General features: G+C 47.2%; 1 protein-coding gene across 1 annotated transcript in view; it reads left to right on the forward strand.

The window, feature by feature from the left end:
- Positions 1-20,553, forward strand: part of SLC12A8 (solute carrier family 12 member 8) — a 144,545-nt gene that overhangs the window by 92,470 nt on the left and 31,522 nt on the right. The window contains exons 8-11 of the mRNA XM_060100151.1: positions 5,715-5,802; positions 6,653-6,684; positions 7,401-7,488; positions 15,656-15,802. Of these exons, the coding sequence (XP_059956134.1) occupies positions 5,715-5,802; positions 6,653-6,684; positions 7,401-7,488; positions 15,656-15,802 (355 nt within the window). The remainder of the gene's footprint in view (positions 1-5,714; positions 5,803-6,652; positions 6,685-7,400; positions 7,489-15,655; positions 15,803-20,553) is intronic.

The raw sequence follows: 20,553 nt of genomic DNA on the forward strand, positions 1-20,553 counted from the left end.
CTGGCTTCTCTGTTTTGTCTCAGAAGCCCACTTCCCTGTTGTCTGGGTCTGACCCATTTCTGAGGGTGGCCTGTGTCAGTGTCAGCTATTTCTGCTCCCACTGACCAGGATCCCCATGTACCCCACAGCAGGCCAGCTAGTGGGACCTCTAATCAAGGGCCGGGTCATTGACTGTGTAAGGGATTGTGGTGGGGAGAAGAAAAGGACGTTTGTTTGTTATGCATACAGAACCTGTTTGGAAGCAGGAAGCCATTAGGATTAATCAATCACTTTCCTAGACAGAAGCATCTATAGGAATGGAGTTCTCGTGGGTCCTCATTTCTTAACTTTTGTAAATGATGTGAAGGAAGGAGTACAGAATGACACGACAAACTATAGGAGGTACTAAAATGGCAAAGAGTAAATAGCAGTATGTAATCTCATAAAGCTGAATGAATAAAATTGCATAAAATTGCCAGGGGCTTGGGGGCAAAATGAGGTCACTGCAGATGGTGGAAGCAATGTGGCCAGGCAGGTGAAACACCAGTAAACCTGGGGACAGGTGAGAACCTTGGAAAACGGTCAGAATTTGGGAGGTCCAGAAAGCGGTGGTGTTAATGATTGAAGTTAGTAGGGCCTGGGAATCAGGTAAACATGGAGATCCGGCCGGGGTTGGCCTTGGTACCAGATTGTTCTGGCAGCAAGCAGTGGGGCCCTAGCGCTCAAGCAGAGCCTCGGTGACAGGACGTGGTCCCAGGAGTGCTGGTCAGAGTAAGGCAGGTCCCGGGCATTCCTCTTCTGATCCAAATAAGACCTGCACGTGATAAAAAAAAAATAGTGCAGAGGTGCTTGTAACATAAAGCAGTAGTCTCTCATCCCCCTACTGCCACCACCCGAAGAGCCCCTCCATGGGGGCAACCATTTTTAATGCTTTGGGAGCTAACTACATTACCAAGCAATATGCCTAGACCTGTAACCTGATTAATCAAAGTCAGACGTAATTTACTGACTCCATGCTAAGAAATAGAGAAGGTTTAGCTTATTTACATGTTCCTCCATCCACTTCCCAATTTTTGACAGTTATATTTTAATATTTAGTTCTTTTTTGATTGCCTTTACAACTTTAAATAATACTCTTACATCTCTGTTATCAATTCTGGGCTACATCCCTTCACTCCTTATTGTTGGTATGGGAAATTAATATTCTCTGTGGTGTTTTAGGATGAATGTATTAGGGTCATATTTATTTTATGTGTAAAATATTTTTACAAGGAATGCTTTAGTTATCTTAAGGGAATCCCTAATTTTAAGGGAATCTGAATAATCCTTTTATATTTGTGTTTTAGAGCAATATCAGGGAAGCTATAAGTTGATTATTAGCAGGTGAATGGGCAAAATCTCATGAAAGCTGTAGGTTACAACTTGAAGTGAACAGTTTCACTCAAACACACACTCTACTAAAAATTTTTTTTTGTCTTAAGATTGCAAGTCAAAAGGCTTTGGAACTTCAAAGACAAACTTCAGTATTCTTGGAAATTTCTTGCTCGTTTTAGCAAACACTTAGAAACTCCCCTTTATGATGACAAGATACAGAATAAGTTATAGCATTAACTTAAAATTTATTGCAACTGGTATATAAATATTTGCTAGCCGTTTCCTTATTGACCTAACAAATTTAATGGCTAACTCACTTTTCAGGTTTTCATATTAAACTGATCGAAGCTTCTAACATTCAAGCCAGTCCTGAGTGAAGGTCATGGGACTTTTGTTTCCCACACTACTACAACAAAAATATAAGTGCCTTTTCTCTTCCCTCTACTTCTCTTCCCTCTTTTCATTTCCAAATAGCCATTAGCTATAGCTTTACTTTTACTTCATCAAGGTAGATAATATTTGTATTCTACTTTGTAGCTATAGTTAAGTCCTCTGTGCTACGTCTATAGGTCAATCTTAGAAGCTAAAAAGCAATAAACATATATATTACTATGACTATGTAACTGTTCACTGAAGACCAAAGTGGTGGGCTAGAACTCCATTTCCTTTACTGCTATTCTGATGTGGTCCTTGTGTCATTTAGGGGAGAATGTTCCAAGTATCACGGCCAAATGGGTTAATTAAAAAAAATTTTTAATAGTTGTTTAAAATCATGTCATATTTTAGTTTGTTTCATGTTTAAGTGTTGACTTTCTTGTTCACTTTTCCTAGAGTTTCAATAAGCTTTTTTTTCTTGTTGCCAAAATATGCAGTCAGCGTATTCTTAAAATAATTCATACTGTCCATTGTGTTGAATCCAGCTCCTATCCAGAGGCATCCCTACTGGGGTCTCCATTCTTCTGCCTCAATCCCTACTGGTTTCTCTGCTATACAACTGTTATTCTGGGACTTTATAAATTCCTGAGTTATTATCACTGCTTTCTGAATCATGTGTTTTTCTCCTTCACAGTTTATATCCTCATTTTGCTGTAGTATTTGCTTTAGTTTCTTCCTCAGAAACCATATGTGGGGGCTTCCCTGGTGGTGCAGTGGTTAAGAATCCATCTGCCAATGCAGGAGACACAGGTTCGATCCCTGGTCCAGGCAGATCCCATGTGCCACAGAGCAACTAAGCCCGTGCGCCACAACTACTGAGCCTGTGCTCTAGAGCCCGTGCTCCGCAACAAGAGAAGCCACCGCAATGAGAAGCTCACGCACCACAGCGAAGAGTAGGCCATGCTTGCTGCAACTAGAAAAAGCCCGTGCGCAGCAACAAAGACCCAACGCAGCCAAAAATTAATTAATTAATTTAAAAAAAGAAAGAAACCATATGTGGGAGGTAAATTTTCTGAGCCCTTGTTAGCTTTACTTTCACTTAACTGGTAATCTGGCTGAGCCCTTGTTAGCTTAACTTTACTTTCACTTAACTGGTAATCTGGCTGAAACTCTAGTTTCAAAATAGCTTTTCCTCAGAATTTAAAAATCAGTGCTCCATTGTCTTGTAGCATTCATGGTTGCTGGTGAGAAGTCTGATGCCAGTCTAATTTTTGTTCCTTTGTAAGTGTTCAGTTTTTAATCTTTGGAAATATTTAGGATTTCTCCTGAAATTGCACAATGATGCATTTAGGTGTGGACTTTTTTGTTGTTGTTTACTTTATGGGATATTTCAACATAGAGACTTTTGTCTGCCTCAGTTTGAAGACATTTATTTCTATTGTTTACCTGGTTATTTTCTTTTATTTTCTCTGTTCTCTCTTTCTGGACCTCCTGTTAGTTGGATGTTGTAACTCTAAGATTTCTCCTCTATTTCTCCTATTCTTTGCTCAAAATTTCTACCCCTTTATGTTTCTGTTCTAAATTCTGGGCTATTTACTTAACTTTATCTTCTAGATCTTCTGCTGCATTTTTTGTTTTAGTGATCATGTTTTTAATTTCCAAAACTTCTTTCTTGTTCTTAGATTATTTTTTGTTTTTCATAGCATCTCACTTTATAGGTAGAATATTCTTCTTGGATGTTTCTGGGGCCACTAATTAGTGTTTTCTTCAAAATTATCGTCTGTGTCCTGATTTATATGTTTCTTCCAGCCCAAGTTGTTCTGTTTTTATCATACATGTATTTGTGTATTTGTTGCTGGTTTTTGTTACACACTTGACGATCTTTGGTTGCTGGTGTGGATCCCCTGCTATAGTGTATGTGGGTCTGTCTCCCTGATGGGGTTCTTACTTCATGGGAGAACTGACTGCAGCACATTTGTGGGTGTGGCTGGCTCCTGAGGGGGGCTTCATTTGGGGTGTGAACATCCACACTAGCGGCCCTGGTTTTCCTTGGACAGTTTATTTAGATCTTCTAGAGAAATATTCCAAGGCTTTCTTTTCCTTCCCTTTTACTCTGTATCATCTTCTCTATTTTCTATGTTCCAGACATTTGTAGAAACTTTTCATCTACTTAAGGCTCCCCCTCCTAATCCTCTTTGCTTATAGGCATGTATCCATTTTTCCCCTTAACTACCCTTTTAATAGGATCTTGGGAGGGAGGGGAACGAGAAGAAAGAAAATGTGCCTAACATGCTATTTTAAACAAAAAGACCTTTAAGAATTACTTTTCCCTTATTTCAAAATGATCACTATAGAAGATTAAGAAAATAGAGATGGACAATAAAATAGAAAATGATGTTTTTCCATCACCCAGCAATAACATTGTTAAGATTTTGAAACATGTTCTAGTTCCTTTTTCATTTTTCTACACATCTATTTATCTGTTTTTTTCTTTTATAATAATAGCATCATACCCTATGTCCTGCTTTAGAATATGCCTCTGAAATTGAAACAATAGCTTTGAAATCTCTTTTCAAGTCACAACGTATCCCTGACAATAATGGTGACCTGGTATTTATTGAAAGATGTATCATCACTTATTTAGCCAGTCCTCTATTTTTAGACAGGTTGTTTATAATTTTCACTATTATAAACAAGCATTTATAAACATTTTTGGATAAATCTTTAGTCATATCCTTGACTGTTTACTTAGGATACAGCCCTAGTAGTGGAATTGCTGGGTCAAAGTTTATGCAGGTCCCCGCCTTGGTCCAACATTCACAGTACTCTTTGAAATAGCTCCGCTTTAACTTTCTGGGCCCAAACTTTCACTTCACTCCACTGCACTTGAGTTCCCTCAAGCATTATAGCAAGGGCGTTAAGGGTACAATTTTTGGAATCACACAGACCAGGGTTGAATCTTAGCTTTGCCACTTACTAAATGTGTAGGCTATTTTAATTAACCTCTTTGAGCACTAGTTTCCTTTTCTATAACATCGGGGAAATAATTCTACTTTTCTGACGTGGTTGTTGTGAGGATTAAACAAGATAAAAAAATGCATGAAGAGTGCTTAACACAGGCTCTGTCAGGTTCAAAGGGTTCATAAATCTGTAATGACAGGGTTAGACCCATTCCTTTCCCTAAGCCCTTGCAAATCTTCCTTCAAGGCCACATTCAAGTTGCACCCACTCCTGTGGGCTTGTAGAGCACATGTGGGCTGGACCCACATGTGATGTTCAGAACACATTGTCTTGTTGGTGTCCTGTGTGTGTGTGTCTGGACTGAAGCGATGTCCTCACCATCCCGCACTGTGCTGTTCCTCCTTACGGTGACTGACTAACTGCCTTTCATGAGTGTTCACGGGAATAGAGTCCATGATGAAAAGGAGCTTGCCACTCAGTGTTGGTGGCATCAGGATGGTTCTTTGGAGTTTGTAGAGCCCTTTGGCAGCTCAGGAGCTTTGAACATGGTAGCTGGCTCTGAATATTGGTTGAGACCTGCCCCTGGGACCCCTGAACCCCAGTGTAGTCTGTGGGCAGCAGAGGAAAGGAACTCTGCCGAGCAGGCAGTGGTGGGCACTTTGCTAAGGCTGAGCCTCTCCTGGACGTTGTCCATCTGGAAAGCAGAGCTCAGAGCTCAGCATGTGGCCTTGGGACCTTTGTGTGGCCTGCCAGATGCCTCCCTGGCCCTCATTACTTTGCACTGGGCCATAAGATGCTTTTGTAGCCAATAGGGCTTTCCTCCCGAACTCACCCAACCCACAAAGGTCCCTTTCATGCCTCAAGGATGCCTCCCCAGTTGCCAGGGGAGATTGAGGAGCACAGTTTGCAGAGCTGCATATGGGAGGGCTTGCCCTGGGATCCCTTCCAGGAGAGGGCCCCGAGGAGGGGCAGTTGATTCGTGGAGTATGCAGCTCACCCTTCTCTCCCATCTGGGTGTCTTTCAGGAGTCATGGCCGGCTTCAACATGGGGGGCGACCTCAGGGAGCCTGCTGCCAGCATCCCCCTGGGCTCCCTAGCAGCTGTTGGCATCTCGTAAGTTCCCCTCGTGGCAATCAGCTGGATAGAGGGAGAGAGAACCCCAGGCAAAAGAGGGGATTGCTCCTTTTGTTCTAAGAGTGCCCCGACTGTGACCTATCTATTCTATATTCCAATCCTCCTTTTAACACTCAGCCAGCTGGAAAATTCACGTCTGGTGGGTTCAGACGATTGCCCTTTCCTACCCGCTGCCTGGGAATGCAGCAAGGAGGAGGGTGGTTAACCAAGATGAAATCCTTTCTTTCCTTTTTCCTCAGGCTCCTGTCCCTTCCCCTCCCCCACCCCCATTTTGAACTTGGGCATTTTGAGTTTCCAGGGTCATTGCAGGGAATGTAAAGAGGAAGAATTTTGCGATCAGACAGACTACGATTTGCATCCCAGCCCTGCCGCTGATTGGCTGTGACTTCAGGCAATTTACTTAACTTTCTCAGCCTCCTTTTTCTTCTCTGTAAAATGGAGGTAATGAGAACAGGGGTGCCCCATAGATTGTGGAGGAGATGCTGTGTGTAACAGCACGTAGTAGGAACTCAGAGGCTGACTCTCCTCTTCCCCCAGCTCGCCTCCCTGGCACTGCCCCAAGGCTGTCAGGCGTCCCTGTTTTAGTTCGCACTCTGCCACCCACGCAAGCAGGCTGGGTGCCTTGGGTCTGTTTCTGACCTTCTAGAATCTTCTGTTTTCTCTCTGGACACGGAAAGAAGCTCTTCTGCCTTCACTGGGTAGGCGTGAAAGGTAATGAGATCCCAGACATGACAAGGGCCCAAGAGGGTTAAAGTGCCTGTATTATTTTAACTGTGATGTTTTAAAAATATTACTGTGTCTGTTTCACCGATGCTGTGTTTGCTTTTAGCTTGTCATGATGGCACTGTTGCTTCTAGCCAGGTACACAGCACCTGTCTTTATTTTGTGCTAAAAAAGGTGATCTGGTCGGGAAGAAAATGAGGCTGGCAGAGGAGAGAAGGTTGGGTGTCAGGCAGGAAGGGAAAGAAAGAGCCCTGTCTCGTTTTTGGTCACAGCTGGGAGGTCCCGGGAGGAGCCTTTAGCCCATCCTCCCGCTGTCCAGATGGGGATGAGGCCACAGGGGTCATGTGACTTGATCGAGGTCACAGGGCTTCTGAGGGCAGAGCCAGGTCCCTGCTGGCCTTTCACATTCGGCTTGGCTCTCTGTCACCTGGGGGCCAAGGAACAGCAGGACTCCGAGGCCTGAAAGATGACCAGCTTGTTCTGCTGCAGGATAGTGGGGTGCAGGGCTGCGGTCAGCCCCTGCCTGCATCCTGGCCACCTAGAGGCCTGGTGGGCCGCTGCTCACCCCAACGATCTCTGTAATGTAAGAAAGAGGCAAAACAATGATACGTTTATATTTGTGTGTGTGTGTGTGTGTGTGTGTGTGTGTGTGTGTGTATGAAATATGCTAGAGGAGAAAAAGTACTGGAAGTGCCCCCCAGACAAGCTGGGGGGGCTTCATGATGGGCCTTCCTCTGTCCTCTGGGACAGGTCTCCTTGGGAACCCGTAGGCTGAGGGGTGGGTTGGGTTGGGATGGGGCTGGACAAGGACAAGGGCAGGTGGCAGCTCTGCTCTGCTCTTGGGTTTCTTGCAGGTGGTTTCTGTACATCGTCTTTGTCCTCCTGCTGGGCGCCACCTGCACCCGAGGGGCCCTTCGCTATGACTTCCTGATAGCAGAAAAGGTGGGTGAGTCCTGCACTGCCCGACAGGCTCAGGCTGCGGGTCATTGATCGGCTCTGAGCAGCAGTGGCTGCCTCCCCCTTGCAGCCCTACCTGGGGATCCACGTAGTCTCGGGCTCAGGACTGAAGTACAGGGGCCAAAACCATGGGGAACATGCAGGTCCTTCGTATGGATCCCTAGACCCGGGTAACAACACCTGAAAAGGCACATGCATGCAGGTGCTAAGTCATGGGGACACAAGCATCCCTTCATGTCGAAAATCAGGGCAGAAACAAAACAATCTGGTCCCCCGAAATCCCCAGCTCCAACAGCCCTTCATTTTTGCCAATAGCCTCCCCTTCCACCACAAGCAGGAAGTGCTACTTGCAAGAAACGGGTAGGAAGGAGGAGGCTGATGGATGGAAAAGAGGGTGGCAAGGTGGAGGCAGATGGCGGAAGTCCAGCGCCTAGGTGAAGGGCGGCGAGAGGCAGGGCTGGTGGCCCCTTGTCCCCTCGGGCTCCCCAGGGAGGTGGCCCCGTAACAGGCTGGAGGTCATGTGACAGTCAAGGACACTCACTTGGCATCTCTAGAACCCAGGAGAATAAGACTTCCACACATTCTTCTGGAAATCCCCAAAAACTCCTATCTTCCCTTCAGTTCCCTGAGGGATAAGTGGGCCCTGAGATTGCTGTCATGTATCAGAGAGATGCGCCAGGCCAGGGAGGTTTTCTTACTCAGTTAACTCCTGAGTATCACTGCTCATATGTAGGAGAAAGTACCCTTTTCTCTGGCGTGAGGCTTTGCAAAGCAGCCTTGCAGATACATGGAGGGGCACTGCTTGGGGCAACCTGGGGCCGGAAACTCTGAACTTACATTTTACAGCTACGTTTGGGCTTGATTTTCACATTACCACAGGTTTCTTTTTCAGGCATGTAGACGCAGGTGTCAAGGTGATATTTGCTTTTGGGGGATGGGGGGGTCTTGGCCTTACCGTGTAAGCAGGTGTTAAAAGGGGGAGCAGTTCGGGTAGTGAGAGCGCTGACACCCACCTCCCAGGGCCCAAGGTCTTAGACCCGCCCACCCCAGGCGAGCAAGGTTTACTCTCAGGGGAGGAATCAACATCAGCTTCCCCCATTTATACCTCTGTGCTCGCTGCCGTCTTGCGTTTCATCTCCCAGGGGCCTCTTCCCTAACTGTGGAATGAAAAGCTTGGCCGCATCAGAGAGATTAAAGTCCTCCAGGAGCAGCTGGGCCTTGGCCCGAGGGAGCTGCCGGCTGCTGTCTGCACCGTGCCAGTGGCCAGCTATCTCTGCCCCTTCACGAGCCGGTTCTTCCTCGTGGATTCCCCCACGGAGGTCCCTTCAACCACCAGAGACTCTGATCTGGATGGAGGGAGGCCAGTGATCCCTGGGCGGGGTCTCCTCTCTCCGCTCCTTCCCCTGCTTTGCAGGGAAGCTAAGAACGGGTGTGCGGGAGCCTGGGCAGCCTGTATCCGAGGAAGGCCACAACAGCAAGCGAGTAAGAACGTCTCCACGGACAGCGCAGGGGAGACTTCGTGGGTGGAGATTCCACCACTAATAATAGACTCATGAATGGGGTCAGGGAGGAGCTGGAGTTTGTCTGAAATGCCACCTGTCCCAGGCACTAAAACAGCTAGGCAGGCAAGCCCTTCTGTGGTTGGGGACACCTGCCAAACCATGCCTGGCAAATGCATGTGGGAATGTCACTACGCGCATACCAGGTGAGAGGTGGACAGTTGGTTTTTGGAGAGGACAAGAGACTGTTTCCCGGAACAGGCTGTTGTAAAACCTACGAAAGAAAGAAAAGATAGTGTTCTTGATTGTCAGTAGCAAGCAGGGGCCAGCGCAGCAAGTGAGGGAACAGAGACGGAACCAGCCAGGGCAGCTCCACAACAGCAGCGCCCTGGTGCACTGCCCCCTGTGGTCCCCTACAAAGGGGACCATGTGGGATTTTCCCCCCAAAGCCATGAAACCCGGCTTTGCTCCCTTCTTGCCCTTCAGCATCCCTCCTTGGGACTGACCAGGCTGCAGTAGCAGGGACTATACTTGGGCAGTAAGTTGGGCCACAGACAATTGTACTCATAGCACCTGGAGGATGGGAGGGTACAGCATGAGAGGCTGGCAGGTACAGGTGTGGCCTCCTTACGTGGTCCCTTGACACCACCTGCCACCCTGATGTGGTTTTAATAAACTGCTCATCTCTCCCTCACATCTTAGCTGTGGCCTGGGTTCTGAGCTGGCCCATCTCTGAGCTCTCCTGGGCCCGAGGCAGCAAGGCCTCTTCCGTCTGGTCTGTGTGCCCCGAGGGCTGGGCACAGACCTCCAGCATTCACCCCTTGGCGTTCTTCCTCATGAAGCTCCTCTGAGCACGTCCCTCTCTTTCTCGCAAGCTTTTTCTGCCAGAACAATTATCTTCAGTGGCCGCTGGCTACCCTGGATTCCTTTCTACTGACCTGCAGCGGGTCAGTTCATCTGTTTCTTTCTGGGTTTCCTGCAGCTTCTCTGATCTATTTCTAATTATTTGGCTTTCCAGCCCATGGTTTCTCTCAGAAGTTTCTTTTCACTTTATATCCCTACCCCAGAGGGACTTTTTCCTGGATGTTGGGTGTCAGTCTCACTAATGTTACACTTTCTAAAAAACCCTGAGTACGTCAAGGTGGCTCTGAGGTAATCTGTGTAAAGCACAACGCCTGGTGCATAGTAGGTGCTTATTACATTTTGACTCCCTACACACTCCTTATGGGGATACCCTTACAGATAGGACACATTTTGGGGTGGGGACATTTTTTCCTATGAATCCACATGTTTAACTGAATAGGAAAAGCCCCAAAAGTGTCAATCCCAATGTTATTTGGTTATAGAAAAAGGAGTTGTATAAAGAGCAGGTATTAGTAGGGGTAAAATTAAATAGATTGAATAATTTTTTCAGAATAAACTTGTATGCAGCCCAAGAAAAAATGTTTATTACACATCAAAAAGACCAAGTATTTTAGGAGCCCTGGGGCTTGCTAACTAGCAAAATAAGAACAGACTAAGTAGGAAGTGTATCCTCAAAGCATGTTTGTGAAATATGGGGTATCCTACGGGGAAAACTCTCATCATTCTTGGATTAGACAGTCACGGCTTCCCACGTTCACAGGCTACGCCTGGGAAGTCGGGGTGAGGCGGGGCTCGTGGCTGGGGGGTGAGCCCAGCCCAGCCTCCGCCACCCGGCCCCACCTGCCTGTCCTCTGCTCTCCGTCGTGGACATGGCTCTGCCTGTCAGGAAGTGAAGCCAACTTTGTTTCCTCCTGGAAAGTGTCTGTCAAGTGAGAGAGAAAGCTTGCCTGAAAGTTGCGATGTTGGTCAACTCATGGAATGAGGATAGTGTTAGAAAACTCATGTCTCCAGAAAGAGGGAACTGCTGAGGCATCGCCATAGTCGTACATTTGGGATCGTACAGGTGTCAGGATGTACTCCTCAGTCATGTCAAGTGGCCACAGGAATTAGGGGAGGTAGAGTGAGTTCCTTGGAAATGACTTTAAATTCAGTCCTTCAAGGGAAGAGAGCAGCCAGTAGGTTGGTGGGCTCTCTCAATGACTGGAGCTCCCGTGGGAGCCGGGATCAAATACCAAGAGCAGAGAGACGAATTGATGATTTTCATCCATAGTTACGAAAAGAGAAATTAGGGTAGTTCACACCCCAGATAATAGTTTAGAAAGACAGCTTTTTGTGATGACTCACACCGGTGGGTGACAGAGGGGCACATTTTACTTTTTCCTAAAGAACTGTTGACACACATCTGCTCAAATAGGTTCTTACTTCCACCTCCACTGGCACAGATAGCAAGTGTACAGCCCCATATAAATACAGAAAATGATTATATTCTGCGCGGCTGGGAGCAAAGCTGTGGAGTTTACTGGTGCACCTGTAAAACCTTGCCCTATGCCAGTTATCCACGCGGTCCTCAGGCAATGCTCCCTACATGGGTGGATGGATGAGAGAAAGGAAGGGGCAGGACTCAGGTGGGAGAGAGAGAGGGAATGGAGTTGTTATAATATATCCAACCACGAGGACCAACATTTCATTTATTTTTCAGAAAATTGACTGAGTAACAGTTTTATATAAAAGAGTGGCAAGTGAGCAGCCCATTCTAAACACAATTGACATACTGGACATAAGTCCACGATTGACACCTGGACAGTTGTCCCTTTGGCCCTCAGCCCCAGGGCTCTGCAGGGATCCTGGGGAGCATTTGTGGGGAGGCTGGCCAGGATGGAGGTCACCATATCACAATCTCATGTTGCCAGAGACTTCCTCTGGTCAGTTCCATCACTGAAGGATGCCAGCCTGGGCAGTCTTCTTCCCACTCATGTCCACTGCAAATGGGCAGGCTATAAATGAAAAAGAATTATTTTTAAATATTTATTTATTTATTTATTTATATTATTATTCTTTTTTTTTTGTCTGTGTCGGGTCTTAGTTGTGGCACGCAGGCTCCAGAGCACGTGGACTCATTAGTTGCAGCACGCAGACTCCCTGGTTGTGGCATGCAGGCTCCAGAGTGTGTGGGCTCTGCAGTTGCAGCACGTGGGCTCTCTGGTTGTGATGTGCAGGCTTAAGTTGCCCCGCGGCATGTGGGATCTTAGTTCCCTGACCAGGGGTTGAACCGGTGTCCCCTGCATTGCAAGACCGAGTCTTAACCACTGTGGACCACCAGGAAAGTCCCTGAAAAAGAATTTTTTTAAAATTGTTCATTTATTTTTGTCTGTGTTGGGTCTTTGTTGCTACGTGTGGGCTTTCTCTAGTTGTGGTGAGCAGGGGCTACTCTTTGTTGCAGTGTGCAGGCTTCTTATTGTGGTGGCTTCTCTTGTCGTGGAGCACGGTCTCTAGGTGCGCGGGCTTCAGTAGTTGTGGCACACGGGCTCAGTTGTTGTGGCTCGCGGGCTCTAGAGCGCAGGCTCAGTAGTTGTGGTGCACAGGCTTAGTTGCTCCGCGGCATGTGGGATCTTCCCGGGCCAGGGATCCAACCCGTGTCCCCTGCATTGTCAAGCAGATTCTTAACCACTGTACCACCAGGGAAGTCCAAAGAATTTTGTTTTAAGCTCAAATGTATATAACCTTTTGGATAAGAAGCAGTAAAATTTCTGCAAGGAAATACCATGCCTGCCTGTGCTGGAGAATTCTCTGAGGGGAGGATGCAATGAAGACAGTGTACCAGGCCCAGTGGCTTTCACCCTCACTGCACATTAGAATCACTGGAGGCCTTTTGAAAAATCAACCATGTCTGTGTCCCATATACTAATTAAAGCAGAACTTCTGGGGTGACTCGTGTATAGCCAGAGTGGAGAACTACTGGGTCAGATTTTCAAAAAAAAGCTTTTGATAAAATTTCATTGCAGAGTCCATTAAAAAAAAAAGTCAACAGACAGAAACAAAGGTTACAGATGAATGATTGTATCTCAGGATGGATCAGGGATTGATACTGGGACCAGCTTATTGGACAATTTTATAAGTCATCCAGGGCACGAGTCACAGTGAAGTCATGAAGCTTTATGACTTCAGCGGGCACTTGCTGAACCCTGTGTGCCAGACTTAGGTGTGACAGGGAGGGGCCAAGATGCATGAGACTCAGGAGTTTATGGCACGCTGGCAAGATGGGCCGTGAGCATAATTAACTGTACCACAGGGTAGGAAATAACATGCCATTGGAGCATACAAATAAAGTGAGGGAAACGTTAGATGACGTTAATTTCTTCTAGTAGTAAAGTGGTAAGAAGGGTGTGAGGGGGATAGTTGTAAGATACCCATGACATTGAAGAACAGAGGAGAGATTCATTGGGGATGAAGATGAGGTCATGCATTTAGGGAGAAGTCATCACACTGAATTAAGGAAAATGTAGGCTCTATAGTGGACCTTAGTCTTGTCCATCAAACTTCTGTCCTCCCTGACCATTTGGGGGTTATTCCCCCTGTGTGAGGTCTTGAAGGCAGTGAGCCCCATTTAATATTATAGGAGTCCAGATGACCAGACTCTCACTTGCCTGTCCCTCTGTGGCCCTGGTAAGGCATGTGACTGAGGCTGGGCCCATCAGATGCTCCAAATGTAATGAATGAGGCAAAGATAAAGGGATGGTGAGGATTCATCTTTAGGACAGCAGGTGCTGGTCGCAGCTTGGTCAGACTGCTCCTGTTCAGGAGTCTGAGCGTGCCTCCAGCCTTGGGTCTTGCCTTTACCCAAGCCTGATCTTTCAGTCTCCTGATGATCGATCCTGTGACCCTCTAGTATCCTACAAATATATTCTTAAAAAAATATTTCCAGGGACTTCTCTGGTGGTCCAGGGGTAAAGAATCCACCTTCCAATGCAGGGGACGTGGGTTCGATCCCTGGTCGGGGAACTGAGATCCCACATGTCGCGGGGCAACTAAGCCCGCGCGCCACAACTACTGAGCTCACGCTCCGCAAACTACAGAGCGCACTCACCCTGGAGCCCACGTGCCACAACTAGAGAGAGAAAACCTGCACGCCACAACTAGAGAGAAGCCTGCGTGCTGCAACGACAGATCCCATGTGCCGCAACTAAGGCCAGACTCAGCCAAAAAAAAAAAAAAAAATTAAAATTAAGTTTAAAAAATTGTTGTTAAAAAAAGATATTTCCAGTCAAGAATCCTGTCTGATGCAGGTTTCTGGTGATAATTTATGGGCCAGGAAAGAGGTCTAGCCAGTGTTCAATATAGCTTGATGCCACTGACCCAGTGCATTTGCTAAAGCGAGGAAGTAAAAACTGGGGTGAGGAGAGTCTTCATGGAGAAGGGTGTAAGTAACAAAACTGAAAATGAAATCTAACCCAACTGTAATAGTTGGACAATGAAGCACTTAGAGTACACAGTTCGGGGCATTTGCCTAAAGTAAAGTAGAAAGGAGAAGGTACCTCAAATACTCAAGAAAAGAGAGAGACTTCCCTGGGGGTACAGATGAGGTCCAGCTCAGGAGGGAGAGATAGATTCATGACAGACAGGGTGGGACACAGCTGCATGGCCAGCAGCATTGATCTGTGTGCAAGGTGACACCGAGCAGAACAACTCTGCCCTCTCTTATTCTAATTGTTGTTCGTGCCTTCTGGGCCATGTGGGTCCTGGATCTCATTCTCCTGCTCAGCATTTATATTTCTGTGTTGGCACCAAGTGGACCAGGATGAACAAGACAGGAGCCCTGCAGAAATGAAGCCAGTGGAAGTGATGGTGTGCCTGGTGCTCCCCAACCTCATGCTGAGGTGCTGCAGAGCCCAGAGGAACACCAGGCACACCTGGTAACGGGCTGGGGGTGGCCTCATGGAGGAGCGGAGATTTGTGCTGAGTCTTTTTTTTTTTTTTTTTTTTAATTTTTTTTTATTTTACAAATTTAATCAGTTATACATATACATATGTTCCCATATCCCCTCCCTTTTGCGTCTCCCTCCCACCCTCCCTATCCCACCCCTCCAGGCGGTCACAAAGAACCGAGCTGATCTCCCTGTGTGCTGAGTCTTGAAGCACAATTGGGAGTTTAAGAGACAGACAATGAGTAGATTAGGGGTGTGGACAGAGGGTTCCAGCAGGCAGAGAAATCATGCTGATAGACTCTGAGTGTGCAGGGTGTGGGGCTGGAAGAGTCACAGACCAGGAAGAGCCAGGTGTGTCGGGGGCTGTGGAGAGCCATTGGTATTTTTATGGCAGGGGCATTATGATCAGATGTGCATTTAGGTCACACTGGCAGAGGCTTGGGGACAGAGCTTAGCCACTTAGCATTGTTGGTGGTGGTTCTCAAAGGATAGTCCCCAGACCATCTGCATCAGCATCACCTGGGCACTTGTTAGAAATCCAGATTTGGGGCCCTACCCCAGACTTACTGAATCAGAAACTCTGAGGTAAGGTCCAGAAATCCGTGTTTTAACAAGCACTCTGGATGAATCTGACGCACACTCAGTTTGAGAACCTCTGTGTAGTCTGTACAGGAAGTGATGGTGGGTCAAACTCAAATGATAGCAGTGCCAAGGAAGTGGGGTGGGGCTGGGGTATTGGAAATATATCCAGGATGTTGAATCTAGAGGATTTATGGTCAGATGGGGTGTGGGTGGGCGGGTGCCAGGGGAGAGAAAGGTACGTAAGCAGGTTCTGACACTGGATAATGAAACTGCTTCCTCATATAGGTGTCCCTGGTGGGCTTCCTGTTCCTTTTGGGCTTATACATCTCGTCCCTGGCCTCCTGTATGGGAGGCCTCTACGGAGCACCCCGGATCCTGCAGTGCATTGCCCAGGAGAAAGTGATTCCTGCGCTGGCCTGTCTGGGGCAAGGGGTGAGTGAACTTTTCTTTGAGAAATGTACATTTTGCCACTAACCTGATCGTTGGCCAATAAATCGCTTAAGTCTTTCTGATAAGAGCCACTGGTCCGCTTCTGGTGGGGAGAAACAAGAATGCACCCCCGTCCTCTGGCTGCTTTAGTCTGGGGCCAATGAACAAAGTGTCTGTCAATGTCACAACCACCCAGGGCCCTTTAGCGCTGGGTTAGCTAACCGTCACCATAGCACTGTGGACCCTGCACAGCAGGGAGAGGGAGTGCCACAACCTTTAATAAAAATAAATTCTGGGGCTTCCGTGGTGGCGCAGTGGTTGAGAGTCTGCCCGCCGATGCAGGGGACGTGGGTTCGTGGCCCCGTCTGGGAAGATCCCACATGCCGCGGAGCGGCTGGGCCCGTGAGCCATGGCCGCTGAGCCTGCGCGTCCGGAGCCTGTGCTCCGCAACGGGAGAGGCCACAACAGTGAGAGGCCCGCATACTGCAAAAAAATTTTTTTAATAAAAATAAATAAATAAATAAATTCTGGATCCTCCAAGTTTAGCCTAGAGGGAAGAATCTCTTGGTGAGGAGGGGAACTGGTCCTTGCAGTTCTAACTGTATCCTGGAGGTTCACCTTCCCTTTGGGGTTGCTTTAGGATGATTTCTCACACCTCTGGTCTCTGGGCTCTCTGTTAATCATCACGGCCCAAACCCTAATACAACTTGGTTGAGTCATGGAACAATCAAATGAGACATTCCTAAAACCGAAGGGGTGACAGGAGAAAGAAACAGAACTCCACTTCCCAATCGTGTGTTTTGCAAGCTGTAGTTGATTTCTATGTTGTTGGAACACCACAGGGGTCCTCCCCACCCCCTTCCCATGCCCATCCCACCTCTTGTTTGGGGCCACATAGTTATAAGTCACCTTTTTTTTTTTTTTTTTTTTTTTGTGGTACGCGGGCCTCTCACTGCTGTGGCCTCTCCCGTTGCGGAGCACAGGCTCCGGACGCGCAGGCTCAGCAGCCATGACTCACGGGCCCAGCCGCTCCGCGGCATGTGGGATCCTCCCGGACCGGGGCACGAACCTGTGTCCCTTGCATCGGCAGGCGGACTCTCAACCACTGTGCCACCAGGGAAGCCCGACAAGTCACCTTTAATTCCTCTCTTTACCTTCTTCCACTTCTTATCCACCAGTCAGCGTGGGCGGGTAGGACAAATGACTGTCATCTCTAGTACCTTCCATGTGGTATATGCCTTTTATTTTATTTTAATTTCATTTATTTCTTATTATATAAAAAAATGATATAAAAGGCACCCTGAGAATTTTTGCTCCTGTCATGAGTCTTCCTACTCTTTCTTCATCTGCACCCATGCCTTACCAGTAGCTGGTTTTATTAGTTTTTTAGGAATCCTTCTCTCTTCTATTTTTACAAAGATTGTGTTCTACCCTCTTGCACTGTTCGTGGGAATGTAAATTGACACAGCCACTATGGAGAACAGTATGGAGGTTCCTTAGAAAACAAAAAATAGAACTACCATACGGCCCAGCAATCCCCCTAATGGGCATATACCCTGAGAAAAACATAATTCAAAAAGAGTCATGTACCACAATGTTCATTGCAGCACTATTTACAATAGCCGGGACATGGAAGCAACCTAAGTGTCCATCAACAGATGAATGGATAAAGAAGATGTGGCACATATATACAATGGGATATTACTCAGCCATAAAGAGAAATAAAATTGAGTTATTTGTAGTGAAGTGGATGGACCTAGAGTCTTGTCATATAGATTGAAGGAAGTCAGAAAGAGAAAAACAAATACCGTATGCTAACACATATATATGGAATCTAAAAAAAAAAAATGCTTCTGAAGAACCTAGGGGCAGGACATGAATAAAGATGCAGACGTAGGGAATGGACTTGAAGACACGGGGAGGGGGAAGGGTAAGCTGGGATAAAGTGAGAGAGTGGCATTGACATATATACACTACCAAATGTAAAGTGTAGCTACTGGGAAGCAGCCGCATAGCACAGGGAGATCAGCTAGGTGCTTTGTGACCACCTAAAGGGGTGGGATAGGGAGGGTGGAAGGGAGATGCAAGAGGGAGGAGATTTGGGTATATATGTATATGTATAGCTGATTCACTTTGTTATACAGCAGAAACTAACACACTACTGTAAAGCAATTATACTCCAATAAAGATGTTTAAAAAAAAAGGTTGTGTTCTATATACATTGTTCTATACCTTGCTTTTCTTCATATAATATAGCTTGGAAATCTATCTTTTCACATAAATATAGAGAGAACTTTCTCATTCTTCTTCCATCATGTGTGTATGCCATAGTTTATTAACCAGTTCCCTATAGATAGTATGGCTTCCAGTAAACAGTGCTACAAAGGATACTCTTGTGTGTGTGTGTGTGTATGTGTACAATTTTGTACATGTGCAAATAGATATAGGATAAATTTTCATAAGTGGGCTTGCTGATCAGAAGGTAAGTGCATTTTTAACGTTAATAGATATTGCCAAAACACCTTCCATGGAATTTTATCATTTTGTACTTCTACCAGCGATGTATGAGAGTTCCTGTTTCCAAATAGCCATCATGACTGTTAGATTCAGGCCAAAAGACCCTGCTTTATAGGATTCTGTTCTGGTCTCTAAGAAATTCATGAGGTCAAGGGGACCTGCCCTTCTAGATCCCATACCCACCTTCTAGACCATGGTCCAGGTATCCTACACCCTGGAATTTCCTTCCCAGATATCCCCCAGCCTAAATGCAGGGTCTGCCAGGGCGTCTTTCCTGAACCTGTCCATTTTAGGGCTAGGGTGTGGGCTGAGAATCCACATGTGGGTGTAGGCCCGCCCTGCAGTGTGGTCTAGGAAGACGAAAGTTGCGGGTGGGCAATGAGCTGGATCCTGCAGTGAGGAGCTCCGGGGAGTGCAAGAACTCTAAACTTGAACCTGGCCTTCCCCATCGTCCTGAAGGTATATTTGCCGAGGAAGGAAGACAGAACATACTTGATTTAATGGTTATGAGCTTGGTTTATAATTGTGCATATCTGGACACAGGACGTGTGGCTCGCCATTTGCACTCGTGCCTGAGCACCACAGTGTCAGATGAGCCTGTCTACAGCTCAATGTCAGATATGAATTTTTGCCAGTTGTGCAGTGAGACATGGCATCTTAAGGTACTTGTGATCTGCATTACCCTTATTAGGAAAGGTGTTGAGCACCTGTTCCCCTAAGAGTCATTTGCATATTTTTTTTCTGTGATTGTTTGTCTTTTTCTGAATTGACAGATGCTGTTTCTTTGTTACATGTATTACAAATATTTTCTCTAGTTGTCACATGCCTTTTGGAGGAATATTTTTTGTCAACGCTTCTTTACATATGATTAAATTTTACTAGTACATTTTTTCTTTCAATGGAGGAGAGAGGAAACTTTAAAAATTTTTTGAGGTATATTCAGCATACAGAAAAGCGCATAAAACCAATATGAACAGCTTAAACAATGACTATGAAGTGAACATCGTGTAACCTCCACCCAAGAACACTGCCAGCCCCTGATGCCACCCTCCACATACCCTCTCTGGTCGGAGCCCCGTCCCTCTCACTGTGGAAGCTACTATCCATGCTCCTGTGATAATTTCCTTGCTTTCTCTGTGGTTTTACTCAGGAAACTTTTTCTGAAAGGGGCCAAATAGTAAATATTTTAGGCTTTGCAGGCCCTATGGTCTCTGTCACAACTACTCAACTCTGCTGTTGTAGCTCGAAAGTTGCCACAGACAATACCTAATGGGGTAAGTGTGGCTGTCTTCCAATAAAACTTTATTTGTGGACACTGAAATTAGAATTTCATGTAATTTTCAGGTGTCATAAAATATTACTCTTCTTTGATTTTTTTCCTAACTCTTTAAAAATGTAAAACCGGAGTTCCGGGTAAGATGGCGGAAGAGTAAGACGCGGAGATCACCTTCCTCCCCACAGATACACCAGAAATACAGCTACACGTGCAACAACTCCTACAGAACACCTACTGAACGCTGGCAGAAGACCCCAGACCTCCCAAAAGGCAAGAAACTCCCCACATACCTGGGTGGGGCGAGGCGGAGAGATTCCCGCACAGAGGAGCGGTGCCGAGCGGTGCTCACCAGCCCGAGGGGCTTGTCTGCTCCCCCGCCAGGGCGGGCGGCGCTGGAGCTGAGGCTCGGGCTTCGGTCAGAGCGCGGGGAGAGGACTGGGACTGGCGGCGGGAACTCAGCCTGAAGGGGGCTGGTGTGCCACAGCTAGCCGGGAGGGAGTCCGGGAAAACTCTGGGGCTGCCGAGGAGGCGGGAGACTTTTTCTTCCCTCTTGGTTTCCTGGTGCGCGAGGAGAGGGGATTGAGAGCGCCGCGTAAAGGAGCTCCAGAGACGGGCGCGAGTCGCGGCTGAAAGCGCGGAGCCCAGAGACGGGCGTGGGACGCTGGGGCTGCTGCTGCCGCCGCCAAGAAGCCTGTGTGCGAGCGCAGGACACTGTCCACACCGCCCTTCCGGGAGCCTGTGCAGCCTGCCACTACCGGGGTCCCGGGATCCAGGGGCGGCTTCCCTGGGAGAACGCACGGCGCGCCTCGGGCTGGTGCGGCGTCACGCCGACCTCTGCCGCTGCGGGCTCGCCCCGCGCTCCGTGCCCCTCCCTCCCGCCCGGCCTGAGTGAGCCAGAGTCCCCGAAGAGGCTGCTCCTTTAACCCTGTCCTGTCTGAGCGAAGAACATACGCCCTCCGGC

The sequence above is a fragment of the Mesoplodon densirostris genome, chromosome 5 (genome assembly GCF_025265405.1).
Source record: "Mesoplodon densirostris isolate mMesDen1 chromosome 5, mMesDen1 primary haplotype, whole genome shotgun sequence".
Taxonomy (NCBI): domain Eukaryota; kingdom Metazoa; phylum Chordata; class Mammalia; order Artiodactyla; family Ziphiidae; genus Mesoplodon; species Mesoplodon densirostris.